Raw genomic sequence first — 25,137 nt, forward strand, 5'->3', positions numbered from 1 at the left:
GCGTTAAATTCAAGAAATAGCTTGAGGATAAAAGTAATCTAACCTCGTTTGTTTGTTATGAATCTAATATGGTTAATGTTAATATTAACACTTAGTGGATTGACTCTAATTCAACAATTCATATTGCAAACTCCTTGCAGGGTATGCAAAAAATAAGGAAGCCAATAGGAAATAAGCAAAGCATCATATCAAAAAATAAGATGGGCTCACATGTGGAGGCTATATGGATGTGTATTTTGACTTTAAATAGTGGTTTTGTTTTAAAATTGGATAGGATTTTCTATGTTCTAAGTTTTTCACGAAACTTGATTTCAATGTCTAGGTTTGTACCTTTTAGATATTCCTTAAAATTTTCAAACATATCATTCAATTTGTTTTATAACTCTAATTGTGTTGGGAATGATATTTTGTCTTGTTGAATCAGAGAAAATGGTCAAGGTTAGAGTCAGAATTTTGATTCAGTGGGAGCGAACTTAAATACAAAAAAGACAGCTTATAAAAAGTTATTTGAGTGCTTGGTTTATTAATATAAAATATTATTTTCTTAAATACTTAAAAACGAAATAAAAATTCTGACCCATTGAGGGCAACTGGGCCTCATGTGGCTCTGCCCTTGAAATACTATTAATATTTATAGTAAGTTTGTACAATAATTAAAACTAAAATTATTAGATTACATAGATCTCATCATGCACAGTAGAATAAAATTAAATTTTACAGGTATCACGTTTTTCAAAACATATGGCTTACATAATTTGAAGGCAAAAATAAAAAAAAATACCTCTTCATGAAATCTAATTTCACCATTAGGTTCCCCGTCATATAATTCTCCAAGTGTAGGATGTTGAATCGGTCCACCCAAAACCACTTAAATCTAATGTAATGACCCGTTAGTGGGTCTAGGAGTTATTGGTATTTTATTTTGGGCATTAGAAATTTTTGCCTTTATTAATTATTTGTTCGAAATAATTTATGTGTTGTTAAGAGGGGCGAATTAAGAGAAAATATTTTTATGAGAAATAAATGTAAGGAAAATGAAATTTGATGAGCAAACATAAATGAGTATAATATATATATATGCATATATGGGTGCATAATGCTTGATTAATTAAATGGTTAATTGGATTATATATATATATATATGTATGTATCCTGGGGGTTGATTAAGGTAAAGGAAAAAGAAAAGAAAATGAGAAAAGTCCAAAGAGAGCTTACCTTGTATATATGATGTAGGAAAAAGGTAAGGATAAAAATGGGAATTCCCTAAATAAGGAGAATAAAGAAAATGGAAAAGAATAAGAGAAATGAAAAATGACCAAACGGGGCTTGGATATTTGTGTGGTGTGTGCAGTTGAAGAGCAAATGTGGAGAGGAGGAAAAAAAAATTAATGGGCGCAAGTGGGCAAGACATGCATGCCATGCTCTTCTTCCTCCTCCCTTGCTTGCCTACATCTTCTTCTTCTCTTTTCATTTTGGCTCCCGATTCTTTTTCTCTTCTATCTTCTTTCTCTTTTTTCTTCTCTTCTTAGGGGTCTAGAAGTTCAAAGGAGTGGGGCTTTTGCAGTTGGTTCCTTCTTCTCCTCTTTCTTCTCATTGGCAAGCAACTCCAAGGCAAGTTCTTTCTTGCACTTTTATTTGCATTGTGCAAGTTTCTTCTACTCTTCTTCTTTTAAGCAAGTCGAGATTATCTATCTATCCCAAATGTGGTTTGAAGCCTCTTTTGTTGCATCAATGATCATAGGTTGTTTTTTTGTGTTCTTAAAAAGCATTTTTTCTAGCTAATGGGTTTTTCTTTCAACCTCTTGAATTTTTATGGATTTTTCTTAAAATGTTATGGAGTCTCGATAAAAGTCTCCATGGGGTTTATTTCATCCCATTTTCATTCAAGGAATGGCATTTTGTTGGATTGATGCAAATATTGTTGATTTGCATTGCATTCTTTCGTCCGTTTTCGTTTCTGGGTCTTAGGAGTCGACTTTCATGAGTGGGAGTTGACTCTATATGTCAAGCTCTCGGCCGGGTCGACTGAGTTGATGTAGAAGTCGAATTTTCTTTCCAAAAGTCGACTTTTCAATTTCAAAAGTCGACTTTCCATTTTCAGCTTGCGCACCTTGTACTCTTTAAACCATAACTTTTTGTCCCAATATCGAAATTAAGATTCGTATTTTTTGTTGCAACCCTAACTCAATAGGCTTCGATTTGGTGTAGGCTTTGAACCATTTGGGCAACTATTGAGCCTGTGGGCTTCCTTTGAAATGTATGCTTGATTCAGAATTGTTCGCTTCACTAAATTTCGTTCATGCTTAAATTCTGAAAACGAATACTTCCACCTTAATCCGATTATCAATATTATCATATAGTTGCACTTAATTGATGTGACAAAACCTATTTAAATATTGAATTGTGTAAAATAACCAAGAATCTTAATGGGGCACGGACCTAGTAGATTAGCCGGTGAGTGCAAGGTTATGATATGAGTGGGTTGTGGGGCACGGACCCGATAGGTTAGCCAGTGAGTGCGAATCCCAAACCCAAGGTTGAAAGGTCTCAAGTTATATACATTGTTATGTACTGTGTGTAGTCTGATACAAGCTATGTACGGCGAAGGCCTTGTGTGACATTATATTATGTGAATGTCACCTTATGGAGTTAAAAATGTGTTTTGATGTTATGAAGGAAATCATAATCCAAGGAAGTGTTGTTAATAAGAAAGACATGATCATGACCCCATCTATGTCTATATGCCGGGTAACAATTTTCCTTGGCTCTACGTTATGCATGCCTTCATATATCGATTTCATTGTGCTTCCATTTGCTATACGTATGCGTACTGAGTCTCGTGACTCACCTTGTTTTTCTTATCATTCTAGGTAAGGGAAAGTCTATTGAAGGGGGCAAGTCCAGTAGAGCTAGAGCTTCTGTTTAGTTGTGTACAAAGACGTCCCAACTATAAGGTCTTGGGGGCATTTTAGTGAAGTCTTAAGGAAAAATATTTATATTTTGTGAATTCCAATAGTAACCTTGTAATTATATTTTGTATGGCATGTAAGTCAAATTGTAATGTGAATGTCATATTTTGACTCATGTCATTCAAGCATCAATTAAAAGAAGTAATTGTTTTATATCCATTCTTGTGACAATCTCTTTTCGAATGTCTTATGCTAGCGGGATTATTTGGGAGAGGGCCACTACACACTTTTAATTGGGATTATTCTCTTGTAAGAATCTCAAGAGAAAAGCAAGTAGAAATTTTCTCAAAATTTCTAACTCACTTTGGATTCACACACACTTCTCCAAGAGTTCTCTCAACTTTCAAGTGTTTTAACAAGGTGAGAAATGATGTTTCATGAGTGTATGGAGTTATTTATATGGCACTATCAAAACCCTAGTGTTCTATTAAGCCTAGCTTAACAAACCCAAGCCAACTAGTGATCTATTGGGTTAACCTCAATTGAAATAGTGTCATTTGCTGAATATGGAAAGTCAAAAAGAAAAAATTAAGAAAGTCACAACTTTTGACAATGGAAAATTAGGCAAGCCACAGTTTTTTATAGTAAATATTTTTAAAAAAAATATGAGAAAATGAGAGTAAGCTTCAAGTATAAATATCCCCATCTCCATAAATTTAAGCATCCCATTCTCATAGATTAAAATTATAAAAAGTGTCTTTTCTTATTTTTAAGAGAGATTGTTGTTGTTATCTCCTTGTGATTTAGAGAGAAAGTTGTGACTTCTATTATTGTTCATGGTGAATTTTTCTATCATTACCCGTAGTTTTTACCATGATTTGTTTGGAAGATTTCCACGTAAAATCTGTGTCCAACTATTTTTCTCAAATTATTAGCTGTGAATCTGCTCTAATCCGATATTATTTCTCAACACTTATAGGTCAATCTTAATGTGCTGGCAAAAACTCAACCCAATTAATAATTAAATAATTATATTCACAATATAATCATTTAATTATTTTTATTTATTTAATAAATAAATACACTATTATTAGTAATTCTAAAATTACTAATTTATCTTTTTTCTTTTTGAAAGTGATTTCTTTTGGGTGGGAGTTTCTGCAAGAGCGGAGCCTAGAAAAATTTCAAGTGAGAGCGAAACATATTAAAGGAAAAAATAAGAAACAATATAGTAATATAAATATACTTGTTGTATGAATGATCGAACACTAAGCACACAATAACTCACACTCTCATGCGATAATAGAAAGAAACAAGAGGCAAAATAGTTTATCATGATTCAGACTTTAAAATAAATCAAAGTCCTACATCCAGATTGGGACCGATACCATAGAATCCACTATCGAACAGAATAGTACAAGCACACAAAGTCTACTCACACATGCTTTTCTCATAAAGATTACAAAGTAATATTCTAGGCATTTCTCTCTATCAGTGTACATGAAAACTCAAAGAAAAGACAAAACATAAACATAGTCGGCTCCTCTATTTATAAAAAGTAAAAATTACAAGACATAAAAGAAAGTAAAAATTCGGTCTAACCGTTACATGATTAGTTACTGTTACAACTGCTTTTAAAACATAAAAAAACATCCGATTCCTTTAATGCCTTTATTTTGATTTTAAGACAGACTTAGGGCAAACTTCAACAATACTGAAAGTTAACATAATTTATTCAATACCTTAAAGTTCTTTGTGAAGATTTGAAATTGGATTATCAGAATTTAAAATTTTAATTTACCAATTAATTTTTTTATAACTAAAGTAGTTGGACTTAGATAAAAAACCCAACCCAACGAGTGAGGACCTATTAAAAATTTTAGACCAATGTAAGTCTCAATGAATGGCAGGCCAGAGGCTTTGCCCCTGACTTTCTAGATTTACAATTAAATTGGCAACGAGAATAATTAACTATTAATTCCCGTAAATCATGAGTGATATCTAGTAATATGCTATGATTACCTACTTTATTGTGAAATGGGTATTATGAAACTCCTACTACGATACCAAGCAATACGATTCTTCTATCATCTTATATCCTGACAAGATATGAGATCATGATCAGTAGGTCAAATTTTTAATTTTGTCATATGACCAAATCCAAAATCAATCTTGAGTAATGTGACATAACTTTATGAAACACATTCCGTCGTCAAATTACCTTGGCCAATCATTTATCATCAAGTGATTATTGGATCGCACAGGATATCCTCACATAAATTTCGAGGTGATAAATACAATGTCTGATGCACACATATCTCATGTATTATTGAAATAGGCACATAGATACGCATGATCGTTCCTTTTTAGAACAACCATATAATATCGTTGATATCCTAATCCATCATTACATAGATATCCATGTCATCTCAAGTCTAAGAACTAGTTGCACATTCGTAGCTAACATTGAATTACTGACCGTGAAATATAACCCATATGATTCATTATTAACAGTCTCGTTCAGTGAACTCATTCTTGTAACGAGCACCAACTCATCTTCTTTCTATATCTTATACAAAATGACTGTTTTAATCTCATATCTTGTCGGGATATAAGATGGTAGAAGAACCATATTGCATGGTATCGTAGTAAGAGGTTCATAATACCCATTTCACAATAAATCGGGTAATCATGACATATTGCTAAATATCACTCATAATTTACGAGAATTAATAGTTGATTATTCTTGTTGCCAATTTAATTGTGAACTCAAAAAGTCAGGAGCAAAAGCCTTGGCCCGCCACTCATTTAGGCCTACACTGGCCTAAAATTTTAACTGGCCCTCACTTATATTGGGCTAGGTTTTTTACTTAAGCCCAACTACTTTAGTTATAAAAAAAAAATTAATTGATAAATTAAAATTGCAGATTCTGATAATTCAATTTCAAATCCTCGTAAAGAACTATGGTAAGGTATTGAATAAATTATGTTAACTTTCAGTATATTTATATTACTAAATTGTTTCTTGTTTTTTCCTTTAATAAGTTTCGCCTTCATTGAAAATTTTTCTAGCTCCGCCCCTACAGAAAGTCTCACCCAAAAGAAATCACTTTCAAAAAGAAAGATAAATTAGTAATTTTGAAATTATTAATAATAGTGCATTTATTTATTGGATAAATAAGAATAATTAAATGATTATATTGTGAATATAATTATTTAATTATTAATTTGTTTGAATTTTTGCTAGCACATTAAGATTGAACTAATGGTGAGAAATAACACTAGATCAGAGCAAGATCGCAACTAATAATTTGAGAAAAATAGCTGGACAAACAGATTTTAAGTGGAAAACTCCTAAACAAATCATGGTAAAAACCACAGGCAAAATAGAAGAATTCACTATGAACAATAATAAGAGTTACAACTTTCTCTACAAATCACAAGGAGATAACAACAATCTCTCTTGAAAATAGGAAAAAACACTCATAATAATTTTAACTCTATTTTTTCTCTCTATGAGAATGGGATCCTTGGGATGCTTAAACCTTATAGAGAGGGAGGTATTTATACATGAAGTTTACCCTCATTTTCTCATATTTTTCCTTAAAATATTTACTAGCAAAAGTTGTGGCTTGCCTAATTTTTCCTTTTTGACTTTTCACATTCAGGAAATGACACTATTTGAATTGGGGTTAACCCAATTGGATTGGTCTTAACCCAATAAATCACTAGTTAGGTTGGGTTTTGTTAAGCTAGACCCAATAGAATACTAGGGTTTTGATGGTTCCATATAAATAGCTCCATACACTCATGAAACATCACTTCTCACCCTCGTGGAATACTTGAGAGTTGAGAGAACTCTTGAAGAAGTGTGTGTGTGAATCCAAAGTGAGTGAGAATTTTTTTTTTTTTTTTTTTTTTTTTTAACATAGGAATCAAAGGAAGCCCTGATACATAACCCTTTGGTAGAGACCGTCACCTTCTCCCTTATAACCTATGAGACCGGCCCAAACTGGGCAATCGAGTCAGTCCAAGGTAAGTCCGAGTCGAGACCCGTACCCGTGGCCCCCCATGTAGATAGGCGATACCTACCGCATTGCCTAGGATTCGAACACACAAGGGTATACCCAGCACCCGAAACCCATGCGGTCGACCACTTGAGCTACCCCGGGGGATTAAACAGGAAAGTTATTATAAAGGACAATAGAACGTACACACACTCACACGGGTGCACGTCCGGTGGACTGACTTAGCATCCTACACTTGGAAGATTATACGACGAGGAACCAAATGGTGATTTCATCAACAGGTATTCTTTCGTTTTTGCCTTCAAATTATGTAAATCATATTTTTTCCAAATGGTGATACCCATAAAATTTGATTTTATTCCACTGCGCATGATGAGATCTATGTAATCCAATAATTTTAGTCTTAACTATTGTACAATCCTACTATAAATCTCAATAGAAGGAGGCTAGACCTCACCATGTTCAAGGGCGGAGCCACATGAGGCCAATCTGCCCCCACTGGGTCAGAATTTTTGTTTTGTTTTTAAGTATTTAAAAAAATAATATTTTATATTAATAAACCAAGCACTCAAATAACTTTTCATAAGCTACCTTTTGTGTATTTAAGTTCTCTCCCACTGAATCAAAATTCTAACTCCGCCCTTAACCATGTTCTCTAATTCAAAAAGACAAAATATCATTCCCAACACAATCAAATTTATAAAAATAACTAAATGATGTGTCTAAAAATTTTAAGGAATATCTGAAAGGCACAAACCTAGAAACTGAAATCAATTTTCATGAAAAACTTGGAACATAGAAAGTCATAACAAACAAACGATGTTAGATTACCTTTATCCTCAAGCCATTTCTTGAATTTAGCGCAGTCCTTCTTTATGTGTCTCTTCTTTTTACAGAAGAAACACTTGGACTCCTTGATATCAGCCTGGGGTGATATTTTACCTTTCCCCTTCTGATTGGCCTAAGGTTTGCCTTTCCCCCGTCTTGTAGTCAGCTTTACACTTTCACCATGCTCCATCACAAGCCTCCATTTCTCTTGAACACACATGCTCATTAATTTATTGATTAACCATTTATCCTTATATGTGTTGTGTAAGATTTTGAATGACTCGTACTGTGATGGGAGAGTGTTCGGGATACAGTGCACCAGAAAGAATCGGACATCAAAACCTCGAGTTTCTTATGTTGTGCCGTAATGTCGCTCGTCTGCATGATGTGCTCACACACACCTTCACACTGGTGAGCCTCAAGGATGAGAACTTCATGATTAGGGTGCTTGCTAGTGCCTTATCTAAACTAATGAATTGATTATCAATCGCTTTCAACAAGTCTCTAACATTTTCATACCGATCGACAAAACCACATATACTAGCAAAAATTTTAGTCTTAATGAATATCACGCTAAGGCGATTAGATCGCTCCTATCGTTCATAAAGTATGATGTTCGCCGTAGTGTTAGTATCAGTAATTGCTGGTGGCTCGTCTTTCCCAAGAGCATAGTCAATGTCCATTCACCCTAGATGGAGAATAATTGTCTCTTTCTATATCTTAAAGTTATCACCCTTTAGTTTAGAAATATCGCAACGAATATAAGAGAAATTAGCAGGTTGCAAAGTTGCATAAATATTATCAATGCATATGTCAAAATTTGAGGTCTAATTTGAATAAATTGCATATTTTACCAATGTAAAACATACATCAATGAATCTAGTGACCTAAAAATTGTTATTTTTTTAATTCAAGTAGATTCACATGTTCCTTATAATAGATCTATCAAATTATGTACTCAATTTCTGATTTATGAGTACATTATGAGAATAATTCTATCAAAATAAAGTTTATGATAAAATTATCAAATTATGTATTAATTCATAATTTTTGTTGGACAATTGTGAAAATAATATAATATTTTATCCTAATTAATTATTAATTATATAAATGTAATAAAAATTACTGCGAGATAAAATTTATTATATTAAGTATAATTAATTACAATTAATGTATATATTTCCTTATGTGATCGCAAACAAACGTAATATATAATTTTATTTAATTAAGGATGTTGTGGCTAATCCTTAATTAATTAAAATTATACGAATCACTAGATATTTAAATATTATGCATAAAATTAAGTTTTATGCAACTAATCTATACTGCATAATTTAACTATGCACAATATGATATCTTATGCACCAAAATATTTTCATATATCAAGTATTAAACATAAACACAATATTGCATAATTAAATCATAATATTATGCACATATTATTTTATTTTATAACTCCGCCTAGGGATGTTATCCACTGCCAGTCTCAAGCCCAAATAAAGAAGGAGAGTTGTGCTAGGTAGCCGACAGTTAATGTAAAACCTAGTTGGATCCAAAACATGAACTCTAGACAAACTATGAAAAACTGTTGGAGCATAGCCCTTGTTGTATGGCTCAGACAACTATAAGATCAGTCTTGCTGTATGGCTCAGAATGTTAGGTAGTTAAATACCAGCATGAGCAAAAAATGAGCATAGCGAAGATGAGGATGCTGAGATAGATGTACGACCATACAAGAAAAGATAAAATTAAAAATGAGATTATTCGTAATAAGGTAGGAGTAGTGCCAACGAGGAGAAGATGAAACGGACTAAACAAGATGGTTTGGCCATGTGAAAAAGAGACTAAAAGATGCTCATGTGAGAAGAGTTGATGAAATGAAACAATTAGTCAAAAAAAGAGGTAGAGGCAAACCCAAAAAGATTTTGACAGGGACATTAAAGTTTGATATGAAGTGTATGGGTCTAAATAAAGATATGACAAAAGAAAAAAATATATGTAAATCTAGAATTCATGTAGCCGACCCCACATAGTGAGATAAAGGCTAGATATGTTGTTATATTATTTTATTTTATGCAAATAAACTAATCCAACATATTACATAAATTAATATGGACAGAATAAATTTAACTCATGCAAATAAGTTTGAACAAATAATCTCAAAAGTAAGCCCAATAATAATGGGTTAAAACATGGACAAGTCCAATAACGGGCCAAAACTCTAAATGGCACATGATGAAAAACATCATTTTTTTTTTGTTTTAATTTAATTTTTGGGTTATCTTCAACCTCCAGTGAATTATCTTTAACCTCTAGTTGGGTTGTTTGGACCCAATTAAACTCGTTAAGAAAACCCCATTATATCTCACGATTCTGGCCACTAAATTGAATGGCTTAAATTACAAAATACTCAGAAAACAATTTTCTAAAGATTTCTAAACTCAAATCATCAAAATAATCCAAAAACGCGTAGATCAAATCAAAACTTCATCGGGTATTCTTGTTGAATTTTTTTCCATAATGTTGTAAGCGTTAAGGTAGAGGCAAAACTCTTGCTCTGGTACCAAAAGTTAGAGATATAAATGATCTAACATGCTACAACATATCTAAATAGCACTTGGATCAATGCGGAAAAATGGATCGTATATTACCTCCCGCCATTGCCGTCTTTCACGTTCTGGTTTGGTTCTATTAGTTTTGGTACTTCCAAGCTCTCAAAACACCCCGAATGATGGTGTATGATGAATAAAAAATAGATGTTTGAGCTTAGGAACCAAACCTTTGATTTATACAGCGTCCTTCCATCAAGAACGTCCATCCGTTACAACATTTAAAGCTCAATCAATGAGGATGTTTGGGCCGTAATCAATCAAGAAACTTTACATTAAAACTAGTGTTGTATATATATATAATATATATATGTTAAGAGATAAGAGTTGTACTTTGTGCTTACCATAATTGTACCTTATTGGTATATATATATACACCACATTGTGAATAATAGACAACATTCTTTCCTCTCAAAATCTTCACATGGTATCAGAGCCACAAATCCTAACCCAACCTTATAGACCAAACCACTGACCGACACCACCACCACCGTTCTCTTTACTTAACGTCGGTTTCTTAGATCTGGGTCCATCTACCGTCCCTGCCTCCTTCCATCACGATCTCAAATCTCGTTGCCCTACATTTGATTCGCTGTCATAACCCACTGTTGTCGGCTAGTCTCCCGCTACTGTTGATCTTCCACGATTTAGATCTCACCATCGATCTACCATAACTATCAAATTAAACGTTGGTCGCCGACTTCCCAAACCGATTGTTGTCGTGCAAATCTATGAACCTCCGCTGCCGTAGACGCTCAGATCCAGCTATCAAACCTCAAGTTCGACCATTATTTCTCAAATCCGATCATCTTATTCCTAGTCGGCCTAGATCTACTTCCTCTTACAACAGCTACCCCAGATCATGTTCTGGCTATAATACCCAAGAGCCCAGAGAAAGATAGTATATATCAAGGATAAGTAAGGAAATAAACAACACCAGCTGGATACCTTTTAGGCTGAATGTAGGCAAAGAACTCCCGACTTAAACGTGCTTGAATTAGGGAAACTCAAGGATGGGTGACCCTTGGGAAGTTTGCATAAGTCCATCAGGGTAAGTTGTTCTGGTCCTTCCTATTGCTCAATGTGAGATGTTACAAGTGGTCTCAAAGCCATAATTATTCCTGTCCTCGTTGCCTCCTTGGTCTAGTTATTGTGTGCCTTCATCGCCATAGTATTGTCTTCTTTGTCGGCCTTTATTGTCATATATCATGTCAGAAATTTCCCAAACCACACCTTCTATGGCTACGGGAGATGCTATTCCATTTGAACAACCAATCGGTAACGCTCCTACTAGTGAGCTACCAAGGATGCATCAGTGATATCATCTAGATGGCAGAAATTATCTCCAATGGCCCCAACTCTAAAGGGCCAACGGAAGATAGCCAATTTGATTGGACCAACACCCAAGGCCTCTGATCCAACATTCACTGCATGGGATTGAGGACTCAATGTTAATGTCTTGGCTCTAGAGTTCTATGCTACCGATCACATGACCTATGACCCAAATGTGTTTGAAAACTATAAACTAATGGCAAGTCCCAAAAGAATAACTATAGCCAATGGTCATATAGTTCCTATAACAGGCCAGGGAAGTGTTATTTTTAATTCATCACTTCTTGTTCAACATGTTCTTCATGTCCCTAATCTCTCTACCAACCTAATTTCTATCATCAACTCACCAAAGACCTTAACTGTCATGTTGTTTTCTCTCCTCATGCTTGTGTGTTTCAAGAACTGGACTCGAGGAAGAAGATTGGTGTTGTTGAGGAATGGAATGGGCCACATAATATTTGAAGAGGGACTGTGAGATTACTAAAGGGGATTAGCCTATCCTTGCCTGCTCATAACAACCTACTTCCACTATGACTGAAATTTGGCTCCAATGTTTTCATTTAGGCAATCCTCCTTGAACACAATTGATTCCTAAACAAGGAGCCTAGGATTTGAATCGAGCATTGAGATGAAAAATCTCGATACTTTCATTCAAATGTAGGAATTCTACTTGTACAAGTTTCTATGCTATCTAGTCCTACTATTTAGGAGATAATATACAACAGATTTTAGAGTACAAATAAATCAAGATAATTGTTATTTTTTATTCCTATCTACTCCTATTATTTATCCTGATTTTGAGTTTATCTTCATTGCACTTGATCCCCCTATAATATCCCACATTGAGCAATAGGAAGGATTGGAACAACTTATCCTGATAGGCTTACGTAAACTTCCCAGGGGTCACCCATCCTTGAACTTCCTCAGCTCAAGCAAGTTTAACCCGGGAGTTCTTTGCCTACATTTAGCCCAAAAAGTATTCAGCTGGTATTGTTTCATTCCCTACTTATCCTCAATATATACTACTCTTCTCTGGACTCTTGAGGTATTACATTCTTCTCTCCTTGAGCACATGATGTCCTCGTCATGCGACCTTACAACTGGTCTCAGACCTTCTCCCCTTTGGAGGTTGTCATCCTAGAAGCCTGTTAGGAATCGCTCCTTATTCAAGTCCTCGCGCCCCAGCGCCACTCCCCGCCCTCATTGACCACCTTCTCCAAGGGTCAACTCTGATACCACCTATAACATCCCACATCGAGCGATAAGAAGGACTGGAACAACTTACCCTGATGGGTCCACGCGAACTTCCCAAGAGTCACTCATCCTTGAGCTTCCCCAGCTCAAGCACGCTTAACCCAGGAGTTCTTTGCCTACATTCAGCCCAAAAAGTATCTAGCTGGTATTGTTTCCTTCCTTACTTATAATCAATATATTCTACCATTCTCTAGGCTCTTGGGGTATTACATGGCCGATTTTCTTCTTCACTTTTGTGGTTATCTATTAGAACGTCGGCCTCAGATTTGGGTTTCATAATTTCAGATCTGGTTTGCAGTCTCAAATCTAGTTGGGCTTGAGTTTTCCACTATGGCCTCTTCAAATCCTGAAGTGATGAGTTCCTCTTCACCTATGTCTGTTCCTGTCCATGTATCGTCTTTATCCAATATTACAACCATTACTATTGACAAATTGAATGGTAAGAACTATGTGTCTTGGTCAGCGTTTGTTCAAATGTGGTTTTGTGGGCATGGTGTTAGTCACCATTTGACTAAGAGGCTTTCTGACATTACTGAAGCAGATAGGACTATATGGAATCGCATAGATACACGGTTGGTTACGTTGTTATGGCAGTCCATAAATGTTGATTTAATCCCCTTATTTCGTGTCTACAAGAACTGTTTCGATATTTGGTCTCATGCTCAGCAGCTATATACTAATGATATTGTGTGTGTATACACTATAATTAGTAATTTTTCAGTATTTAGAAGGGTAGTCTGTTATGATAGATTTTAACGTTATGCTCCCGATAACGGCTGATCTCAATGAGCAGACGAAGCAGAAGGACAAGTTGTTCATGGTGCTCACACTTATAGGCCTTGGGCTCGATATGAAGGGTGTTCGCACTCAGATCCTGAGTAGTCCCACTATTCCTACCATGAAAGAGGTGTTTGCCCAGATTCTTCATAATACACAAGCATTGTTTAAGGTTTAGTTGGAGAGCGATTATACTTGCCTCTTAGACTCCTAGATCTTCCTCTGAGATTGGACCTAGAGATGGTCGTGGTAGAGGTGTTAGGCGTGGTCGCAGTGGTAAACGCCCTTATTATAATTACTGTCATCGCCCTGGTCATTATAAGGATACATGTCATGCACTCCATGGTCACCCTCCCAAGGCCAATGTTGCAATTCTGAAGGGTGCAGACACAAAGTCCGTGGTACTTGATATCTCTTACACTGAGCGACCAACTTCTACATATACTATCTCCACTAAGAAGTTTGTTGAGTATCACCAGCTTCAGGCAACTCGGCAGGCCTCATCTCCTATAGCTTTTATCGCCCAGGAATCTCCTTCTGTACAGTCACCCAATGGTACTCCTCATATCTGTCTTACTCATTCTCAGCTTAGTCCTTGGATTCTTGATTCTGCTGATTCAGAGCATATTTCTGGTAATAAATCCTTATTCTCTCATTTTGATTTATCTACGTCCCTTCCTCCTATCACTGTGGCTAATGGGTCTAAAACCCTTCCCACTAGTATCGGTAGGGCAGATCCACTTTCATCTATTTCTCTTAATTCTACTTTGCATGTCCCTAGTTGCCCATATAGTCTCATTTCTATTCGTCATCTCACTCGTTCTTTGAATTGTCATGCTATCTTTGATTCTGATTCTATTCTTGTGTAGGATCGGGGTATGGGACGAATGATTGACACATGCATGTTACAAAATGGGGTGGGTGAACGTAAAAACCATCATCTCATTAAGATTACTCGAACGCTTATTCTTCACATGCATGTTACCATTGTCTTTTGGGATGCCACTGAAAAGGGAACGTCAACTCTTAGTGTATCAATGCAAGGGTTTTATTGTTTTTAAAACTTTTAGAAAACATAAATAAGAATGCAGCGGAAAAAAGTTCAAGACCACCTTGTAAGACTCAATTTTCCATGATCATATGCAATACAAAATCAAACCATGCCTATGAGGTTTAGCATATATACCTTAGGGTGGTTTGAAGTCCGGTGTAGAGGCTGAAATCTCCTTTGAGGCAGTAACGGTTGCACACCAATAGCTCCTGAACAGATAACTAGTTAGACCAAACCATGCCCAACAACAATGGAATCTAGAGCAAAATAGGAGTAATGGCTAAGAGAATTCCAACTAGAATGAGAATGAGGAGAAAATGTAGCAACAACTTGCAAATGGTCAAATGTTTCTCACACTTCCAATTCTCTCCATGATCACCTATTTATATAGGAGGAGATAGCCATTTTATTTTCAATATAATATATCACAAATTTTATATAATGAAAGTGCATTTTTATTTTCAATATAATGTATCATATATATTATTTGAAGTGCTCTTTCCTCTTAAATTATATATATTATTATATATAATGGAAGTGCATTTTTCTTTTCAATAATATATCATATATATTATTTGAAGTGTTCTTTTCTTTTCAATAATACATCATATATATTATTTGAAGTGTTCTTTCTTTTCCATATAATATATTATATATATTATATAGATAATGGAACCTCTTTTTCTTTTCCATACATTGCATTTAAATTAATTCTCTCAATATAATATAATACATATATAACTATTATACACAAGATATTATACAAGAATTAATTACTCAATGAGAACCATTCTCATTATTAATATCCCAATAAAACTCATTCTCTCTTGACGAAGATTACAGCTTTTATCTCTTAGTTAACCACTATACTCGATATGCGTGTGATCTTCTAGGTTCACCACTAAATAGCAATCGAGACACGTCAAACTCTTTGACACCAACCAAATACTTTGTTCTATAATGAGGATCTCTCCATCTCCCAAATATACCCCAAAAGACCTTGAGTGACAACTAGCATTATGTTAGGGTGATCCTATCAATAATAGAGTCATACTTTTTTGAGAACCTATTTAAGCTTTTGATTACCGTATTTTGTAATCCTTCCATCGATTAACATCCCGATTGAGTGAGAGCCATGGATTGATTAATCTCACTAACTCGATAGCTATGCCAAGATTTAGTGTGATGTGATCGAGATGAAACATCAAAACACCTTCCAACATTAGAAACACATTTCCAATCATGTGTACCCTAGCCAGAGATTCATACAACCACAACCACCACTGATCGCATAGGATGTTCACCTCACGTCGGAGGGCGACGGATCCCATTAGCACTCACCTGTCTTCATACGCCATTGCACAGGAACCTATCTAAATATACCTTTGCTAAGGGGAAGTAGAATACTTGGGCCATATAATTTCAGGTGAGTGTGTGAACAGTGATCCTAAGAAAGTAGCTGCTATGGTTTAATGGCCAAGACCAATAACAGTTAAAGAATTGAGAGGCTTCTTGAGGCTAACAGGGTACTATAGGTGGTTCGTACAAAATTATGGGGTGATAAGTAAGCATTTGACTAAATTGCTCAAGAAAGCCAATTTAATTGGAATCCTAGGGCAAAGGCTACTTTCCTATCATTGAAAAGAGCTATAACTTAGGCCCCCATCTTGGCTTTACTTGATTTTGCTAAGCCATTTATATTGGAGACTGATGCTTGTGATCCGGGAGTGGGAGCCATGTTGTTGCAAGAGGGGAGACCATTGGCCTATATCAGTCAAGCTTTAGCCCCAAAGCACTGGGGACTCGGTGTTTATGACAAGGAGTTAATTGTCATGTTGGTAACTATGGATAAATGGAGGCATGACCTAGAGGCAAATCAATTTATCATCAAAACTAATCATGAAAGCCTCAAGTTCTTGTTGCAGCAAAGGCTACACACTCAATTGTCAAGTCGTTATTACAGTCGTTCCAATCTAGGCAAAAGATATATTTGAGTTATGAAATGACTAGTTGGGCGAAGGACCCCTTGGCTCAACTAGCAATTCAACCGACCAGTAAACTTGCTTGTACACTATCTACTAGCTTAATCAGGTTTAAGGGTAAACTAGTGGTTGGGGAAGATGAGCAAATAAAGGATCGGATCTTACAGTCTTTACACAACTATGCTTTAGGGGGACATTTAGGCTAAGAGCTACCTACCACAAGGTGAGGCAGCTGTTCTTTTGGCCAAGCCTTAAGAAGGATGTGATCGCTTTTGTGTTGTCATGTGCAGTCTGTTAACACTGCAAACATGAGCAAGTTGACTATGCCGGCTTGTTGCAGCCATTAGATATATTTGGGCAGGCTTGGGTATGAATCTCTATTAGAGATGTTATTCTGGTGGTGGTCGACAAGCTCACAAAGTTTGCTTATTTTTTGAGCTTAAATCAACACCCCCCCCCCCCCCCCACAAAATTGCCCAAGAGGTTGCTCCAATATTTTGAACTTTGTTGTTAAATTACATGGGCTTCCTCAATCTATAGTATTTGACAGAGATAAGATCCTTACCAGTGTTTTTTGACAAGAACTGTTCAAAAGTTTGGGGGTTGGATTACACATGTCTACAACCTACCATCCAGAGACTGATGGACAAACGGAGAGGGTAAATTAGTGCTTGGAAGCCTATTTACAATGCATATGTTTTTCGAAACCAAAAGGATGGTAGGTTGTGTTATCCTAGGGTTACTTAAATATGAATCTTTAGTCGAAAACACACCTCTCACATACACAATCATTCATAGTTTGAATGATATCAATTAGAACAGAAAACACAAACAGAATTAAAAGCCAACAGTAAATACAAAATGAACAGAAACAAAAACATAATTGAAAAATAAGAACACACAAACCAAACATCCACAAGAACACCGAGATTATCCTAGTTCAGACTACCCTTTAGGACAACCCTACATCCAACCTAAGAACCTTCCAAGAGCAGTCTTATTTGATTCAAAAAACAATGACCAGTACAGCTGGTTGCACCCCACAATTACAAGCTTTCTCTCAAGATTACAAAAGTTATTCTAAAATCACAATTTTTCCTCTCTCAAAGCTTTCTCATGAAACAATAATATCATGCGTTAATGATGCCTAGCCCCCCTTGCCCTATTATAGAATATTAGGGTGATAACTCCTAGGCTATTACAAAATCGAGTATTGATATTACCAGATTACCCCCAACTTAACAGCTAATTACAAGTGAGGCCACCACCTATCTCTATCCTCTAAAACCGCATAATAACTCGTGCAAAGACATTGCTATCACTGCCATCAATACTCTAGACAAACGCTAACATGTGGTTACCTTAGCTCAATGGTGGTACAATTTCATCTATTATAATTCCTTGAAGATGACCATTTTTGAGGCTCTATTTGGGTGTAAACCCCATTTTTTACTATTGTGATGAATTACCCTAATTCAATGGCTATGGTTGATCAATACCTACAACAACGACAGAATATGCTCACTAATTAAGGAGGAGTTAGCCACAACCCAAAACCATATGAAGCAGTATGCTAATAGAAAGAGAAGTGAAAAGAGTATTTGATGTGGGTGATATGGTTTATCTGAGGGTGAAACGTTTTCAGCAACATTTATTTTCTAATTCCCTTGCCTCTAAATTGAGTCCTAAATACTATGGGCTTTTTCTAGTTGTGGCCAATGTTGGGAAGGTGGCCTATCATTTATATTTGCTAGCTGATGTGAATACAAATCCTATGTTATGATTAAGAGCTCTTAGAAACTGATTCAAGACTTAGATTTGTCAATCTCTCTTCACTCCTCACCCAGAAATCAAGATAACAACTGAATATATATAACAGGAATTGAAAACAGTAAGGAAATGAAAGATAAGAACAATCAAACCATCCAAGAAGCACAGAATTATCCTAGTTCGGACTGCTTTAAAGCAATCCTACATCCAGCCTTCTCTTTGAGAATAAATCCACTAAAAACCAGTTGAAACAAGATACAAGAACCTCATTTCTCTCCCTCACACATGTTCACTGCACTCTCAAGAGAATACAAGGACTAACTTTATCTCTAAGCCTTTCTCTCTCTCTCTCTTGCTCTCTCGTCAGCATCACTTACATATGGGGAACAATCAGAATGATTTGTGTGTTATGACCAACTGCAAGCTCTCGCATCCTATTTATAAACTATAGGGAGGCGGCAATTACGAGGGTTTAGAACTTAGCCTATACAAAAGACTAACATACCCCTCATAATAAAATAACTAAGTTAACTAATCTAACTTAGAATAAAAATACAGTCAGAAAAATATCTTCATTCTAACAAGTTCTTCTCTTCAACTTCTAGAGCTAATCTTCCATGCAAAAAACCCAACATCCTATTTTCACGAATCCTTGCTAAAAAAATCAGGGGGACCTAGTAAAGCCACCAATATTAATCTCCTTCCAACAAATGAAGATCTCATAGTGGAAATTGAGCCCTTGGTCGTCCTAGCGAAATAGGTGATTTATCATAATATGTTTCCCATTACCCAAGTTTTGGTATGGTGGTCTCATTTGCATCTAGACCACACCACTTGGGAATACTTGCCGAACTTACTTAAGCAATTTCAAGGGTGGCCCAGCTATTGTGATTTCTTGGGGGACAAGAAATATTTTGAGGGGGGGAATATCGTGGCCCTAGGGTTATAACATTAATTACAACTTATTGCAATTACTGCATTGTATCTTGCTGTAATATTTTTGCTATTGTTACAACTTGTACCTTCTAGTTACAATTATAACTGTAAGCTAGAAGGCCTATAAATAGGCTACTACTTGGAGGATGGGAATTCATTGTGAAATAACAGAATTCTTTTCCTCTAAAAACTTCTCTATCTCTCTCTGTTCTTTCTACTCTATCTCTTTTTCTCTCTCTCTTTCTCAATTTCTTCCTAAATACCTAAAGAAACCCTAGGAGAAAATCACTAGGTTATAAAATAATTTCATCATACACAGCATACAACTACAGATTCTAAGTATCACCAAACCCTTGGGATAAAGCAACTTCCTTTATCAGATCTTCTATATGCAATTATACCAAGCCTCAATAGTTCTTAACAACGGAGCAAAGTTTGTATTCTAAACAATGTAGGACAGAAACAGCGCACTAACTTTTGTTCATAGTCATTAAATATATGTAAAACACCACAGTAGCCAATGACATATTGGATATCATCATCAGTAGATTTGTTGCACGCAAGACAATTACGATAGTAAGCTATTCTATAATGCATAAATGAGTACCATTTGCCTTACCATAGACAATTTCAGGTCAAAAGTGAACCCAAATATCTCATAGGTGCAACTGATAAACTCTAATGCACACTCCTGACTTCATCTTTTATCTGAAGAAAAAGGAAGTCACCGCAGGCATTCAGAACATAGATTGTTAAAATAGATTGTTATGTTAGTAGGTGACTTTACATATCAACTAAACTAACCTGGGACTCCCTATAAAAGATAATGAGCATCATCCTGAAAAAAAGAGTTGCAGTGTCACAAAAAAAAAGGCTTAAATCAATAATGCACTACTATTGAAGATATAAAACACATTTTCTTCTTTCCTTTATCCTGCTCAACTGTCAGGAGTAGAGGGGAAAGGAAACCAAACATGTTCAAGCACTAATGCCAGCACAATGGGTGATATTAAAACACGTATTAATAGCTACAGTTTCGCATGGACAATAGTTCATAAAAGCCATCAAGATCCTGAAGGATCAGAGAAAGCCCACTCCAAATGAAATAAAAGTTCAAAATTATATTTTTTCCCTCCATGAATAGCAATAACATCAACAACAAAGCTACCTACTGAAATCTCCTGAAAAGAGTTAATCCGCTAAGTGCACCACTGGCCTCATTCCGATGCAGGACACCAAAATAGGCTAGGCAAAGAGGAAGTTCTGCAGAATCATATGAGAAAATAAAGGATGAAGATGACACAAATAAGAAAAGCAAACACTAGGATAATAATGTAAAGCCAAAGTTAGTGCCAAGGAGAGTATGATTTTCAGTGCATAAAGCTAATAAACAAAGAAAAAATCACACTATCACTGTTATGTGACAGGGTGTTCTCTGAGTAATACCATGAAAATCCTCAAATCCGGACCATACAAAACAAATTCATTCAGATGTAAGAAGAAAGAAAAAAGGTATTCCTAGTGCACGAAGCTCCCTGTTTCGTGAGTGTCAAAAGAGAATCGTTTTGTTGGGCAGCTTTACCCTTATTTTGCAACAAGGTGGTTGTTATTACTCAAACCCGTGATCTTCCAATTACAAAGGAGCAACCATACGGTTGCTACCAGGGCTCATCCTTGTGTATGAAGAAAGGAACGGGAAAATAAAAGAATGACCACTCAACTGTTGCTGCAAAATAAACTAGGCAAACCATCATGATTGGAGTATTCCTTCATGATTGGCTCCTTTTATTGGATTTGCCAATGCCACTATTCACCATTAACAAGACCAGCAGCATTTTCTAATTCACGAGCGCCATGATTCAATCATATAAATGGGCCATGCACAACAACACAATCATTGGGTGCAAGTCATCACTATGATTTCACCCTAATTAAATAGAATTAATGGGCATCCAATTCAGTATGGCTCAGTTTAGGTGTATATCTCAAGCAACTAGCAGTAAAAAATGAACCTTTTATTTATAAGTAAAAGTATAAAGCAAATAAGGCCACCCCAAGGGCTGCAAGCCCTTTATAAAGAGGCATCAGATACTAGAAAACTTGTTTAAATACAAAAAATTCCCAGATGGAAAATGGAGATTTGGAAGACGCAGTTTTCCAAAATTGAACTAAACTTGAAAAACTCCTAAAATGATTTTTCTAAGTTTTCATTATTAATTTGGAGATTTGGAAAAGTTTCTCCAAAAATTTTCCACAAATCATCTTCATCTCCTTCTCTAACACAATTCACATAAAAGAAATTAAAACATCTTTCACTTTTTTGAGCATATGTTCTAATTTTCTAGATTGGAAATTAGTTTCTGTACTTCTAACATTTGAATATATTTTCCAAATTTTCTGTGGAAAATTGAAAACAATAAATTCTCTAGAAAATTGAAGATAGAAAACTGGAAATCATTTTCCACAAATAAATAGCCTGTGTCCTTAAGGTCCAAACACCTCCCCTCCAAGAATGAGTTCCTTAAGAGAACATTAAGTACCCTTGAGAGCTAGTGAAAGAGCAAAAAGTACCTCTGACATTTGGAAAATTGCAATGAATATGCTTACTTTGTAAATTCTCTTACATTTTACCCTTACAATTTATTTATCAGTGATCAAGTTTCAAAATGCCATATGTACTCTTAAAATATCTCTCATCTCCCTCATTCTCTCCCCAACCTCACTTTCTCTCTCTACCAACCTCAAACCTCGTGATCTCATCTCCCTACTTTGCCCGCTTCAGCATGCTACTCAAACATTTGATCACAATAATAACAAGAAATTGAGACAATGATCCCCTTCTCTTGAACTTTCCCAAAGGTTAACTTTCACCAAGACTGAGAAGGCCAAAGATGAATGCACCAACTGATCCACATCCTTCATCGATGAACATTTGATTGTAATAATATAACATTGTTTGATACATTGACATAGAAATCATATCAAAATCTTTCTTAATATAAATAGAAAAACCAATAAAACCATGACCAGACATAGCTAGAAGCACAATTACTGCTGAAAGTACAAATTATGTAAAAATTAAACTGAATGGGGCAACAACAGTAACATGTGGCTCAAGCTTCACAATTCCTAGTACTGATTTCTACTCAGGGTTCTCAAAGATGGTGGATAAATTGATAATTTGATAGCAATGAAAATTTTACCAGTTCCCCGTTTATCTTATCTTATAAGCTTTAGGTGAACAATAATACCATCTACAAAGACCTAACAATAACACAACATGCAGCAATTATCTGATTGTCAATAACAGCTCAAGATACACCCGCTCTTAGAAATTGACATGTCATAAGCTCCACATAGAATATCTCATTGATGTAGTTGCATGTCACTCCAGATGTTCACACCCATACATAATCTAATTATTCAGGTTACTTGGACCCGTAATTTCGTGGTTTGGATTTGCCAATAAAATCATTCCTAATGCCTAAAAATCTTCTGTTAGGGAGAGAAAATAGGAGAGTTAATTCACTTGAGTCATGACTGTTCAATGCAGTACATAATTGAAAACTTTGCTAACACAAATGTCAATCAACTTGAAAAAAGGCACCATTGAAATTCCCATATAAATACAAATTGTAATTATACTGCAATACAAATTAACTAACAGATATAGAAGTCAGGAAATCATCAAATTGAATGTACCTCCCTCTTGTAGTACATGGCCCATTGCATAACGTGCACCCGTATTCCATCTCAAGGGACTGCAAAATTCAAAAAAAGAGCCAGACCAACTCACAATCCACATTACACACTGTCTAAAATTCATTAAAGCTTATTACCCGCCCGAGAATGTGAGCACTAGAATGCCAGAAGGTGTCGCGACCTTCATCGCTGTCAAATGTGAACAATTTGAGGTCACAGTCACCTTCAAGCGGCCTCGCCATGTCCCACATCACTCCATTAACCTTCGAAATCAGTGCGTTCGCTGCCAAACTATTCAAACTCCCCTTCACAATGTCGAGTGGAGTCGACATCCATTTCTTGCCTTCCTTCACGCTCCCATTCCCATCCGGCAAAGACACCCCTAAAACAACACCAATAAAACAAAAAACACGAAACCAATATCCAATATCATATACGCATTTACATGTAACATAAATTTACATTTTATGAGATGAAGAAGACGAGAAAGAACTTGATCGGATCGCCGGAGATAGATTGGCGGTAGGCGAGTAGTTCGGATTTGACGGACTCGAAGAGGGCGATGCGCTTGGGAATGACAGCCTGAAGATAGGCTTCGTCCCTGGAGTGGGACGAGGCGGAGTCCGGCTGAGAGTTGGCTTTTTTGCCCATTGGCGGCGGCGGCGGCGGCGGCGGCGATAGGGAGGGGAACAGGAGGAGAAAAGCGCTGCAAGGCGGAGCACGGCAGCGAAAGACGGATAATCGCCAGCACACTGGCGCAGATTGCATGAGTCAGTGAGTCCAAGGCGGGGCGAGGTTTAGGGTTTTATGCATTGAAGTAAACGGCGTCGTGCTGCTCAATGCGTTTGGACTTGGCAGGGGAAACAATTGATGGGCCTGAGAAATTCTGATCCCGTGGGCCCGTTTGAAGGGGCATTCACTCTTTCGGTCTTGGGCCACGTACTAATCGGCCCATAAATTCGTTACATCTAACAGTGTTTTGAGAGAGTAGATAAAATATAAATGAAATGAAAAATAAAATATAAAATATAATTTCTATAAAAAAAAAATTATTTGATTGCTACGAAAGAGTGAAATTACACTCATGTTTTTTTTTATTAAAATGGTACTAATAGTTAGGTTAAATTACACGGCTAAATTCAAAAAATCTCCTTTTTGTTTTAAAAAATTACAAAATCTCCCGATCCATTAAAAAAATCCCCTTTCTTTATCTTATCTCTCTATTTATAGAAAAATTTATAAAAATAATAATATTAATGATAATGATAATGATAATCAATTGTCATTGTCGACTATTATTTCTAAACTATAAACCCTAAACTACCAATATTTTTCAGTTAAGTTAACATTATTGATAAACAAAAAAATTATAGAGCCTATGAAACTAATTCTTCCCACATTGCAATATTTTAAATCTCAAGTTGATTTATATTATAATATTTTAAGAATTATATTTTAATATGTTATTATTAAATTTAATTATATTATTAAAATGTAGAGTACTCTCATAATAAAATAAATTAATTTGGTCGTGTACATGGAAATAGTTATCACTAAATAGATACAGTCGTTGGTTAGTAATAATGATAATAACTAATCAACAAAATTAAGTTGTAATGAGTAGAAATCAATGCAAATTATCCTTTAATTCAAGAGGGTTACGAAGGAGATCACTTTTAAATTAATTTTATAAATAAAAAAAATGTTATTGATGAAAAACAAGTGGTCGAAATTTGAACTATTATTTTGAAAATTAAGTTGGGAGTATCGAATCGAAAAGAGAGAAGTTTATGGTTTAATTATTAAACCAAAGTTTAATAAGAATTTATTAAACAATTGACCATAGATTAAATATTAGTTCTTATACCTGCATGTAAAATAACTATTTCAGCTGCCAAGCAACTAAAAAATCACTATTTCATTGGAAAAAAATAATAGACATATATAATAATAAATATA

The 25,137-nt window shown here is 35.4% G+C and overlaps 1 protein-coding gene across 1 annotated transcript; it reads right to left on the minus strand.

Moving 5' to 3' along the window:
• Positions 1–20,280: 20,280 nt before the first annotated feature.
• On the minus strand, positions 20,281–23,942 carry LOC127796380 (threonine--tRNA ligase, cytoplasmic-like; the record flags this gene model as incomplete). Its single annotated transcript, XM_052328482.1, has 5 exons — positions 20,281–20,314; positions 20,645–20,739; positions 23,179–23,237; positions 23,316–23,560; positions 23,672–23,942. Coding segments are annotated over 4 exons (621 nt in total), but the record flags the coding sequence as incomplete, so codon positions are not given.
• Between the last annotated feature and the right edge of the window lie 1,195 nt (positions 23,943–25,137).

Source organism: Diospyros lotus, chromosome 3, assembly GCF_014633365.1.
Source record: "Diospyros lotus cultivar Yz01 chromosome 3, ASM1463336v1, whole genome shotgun sequence".
NCBI lineage: Eukaryota > Viridiplantae > Streptophyta > Magnoliopsida > Ericales > Ebenaceae > Diospyros > Diospyros lotus.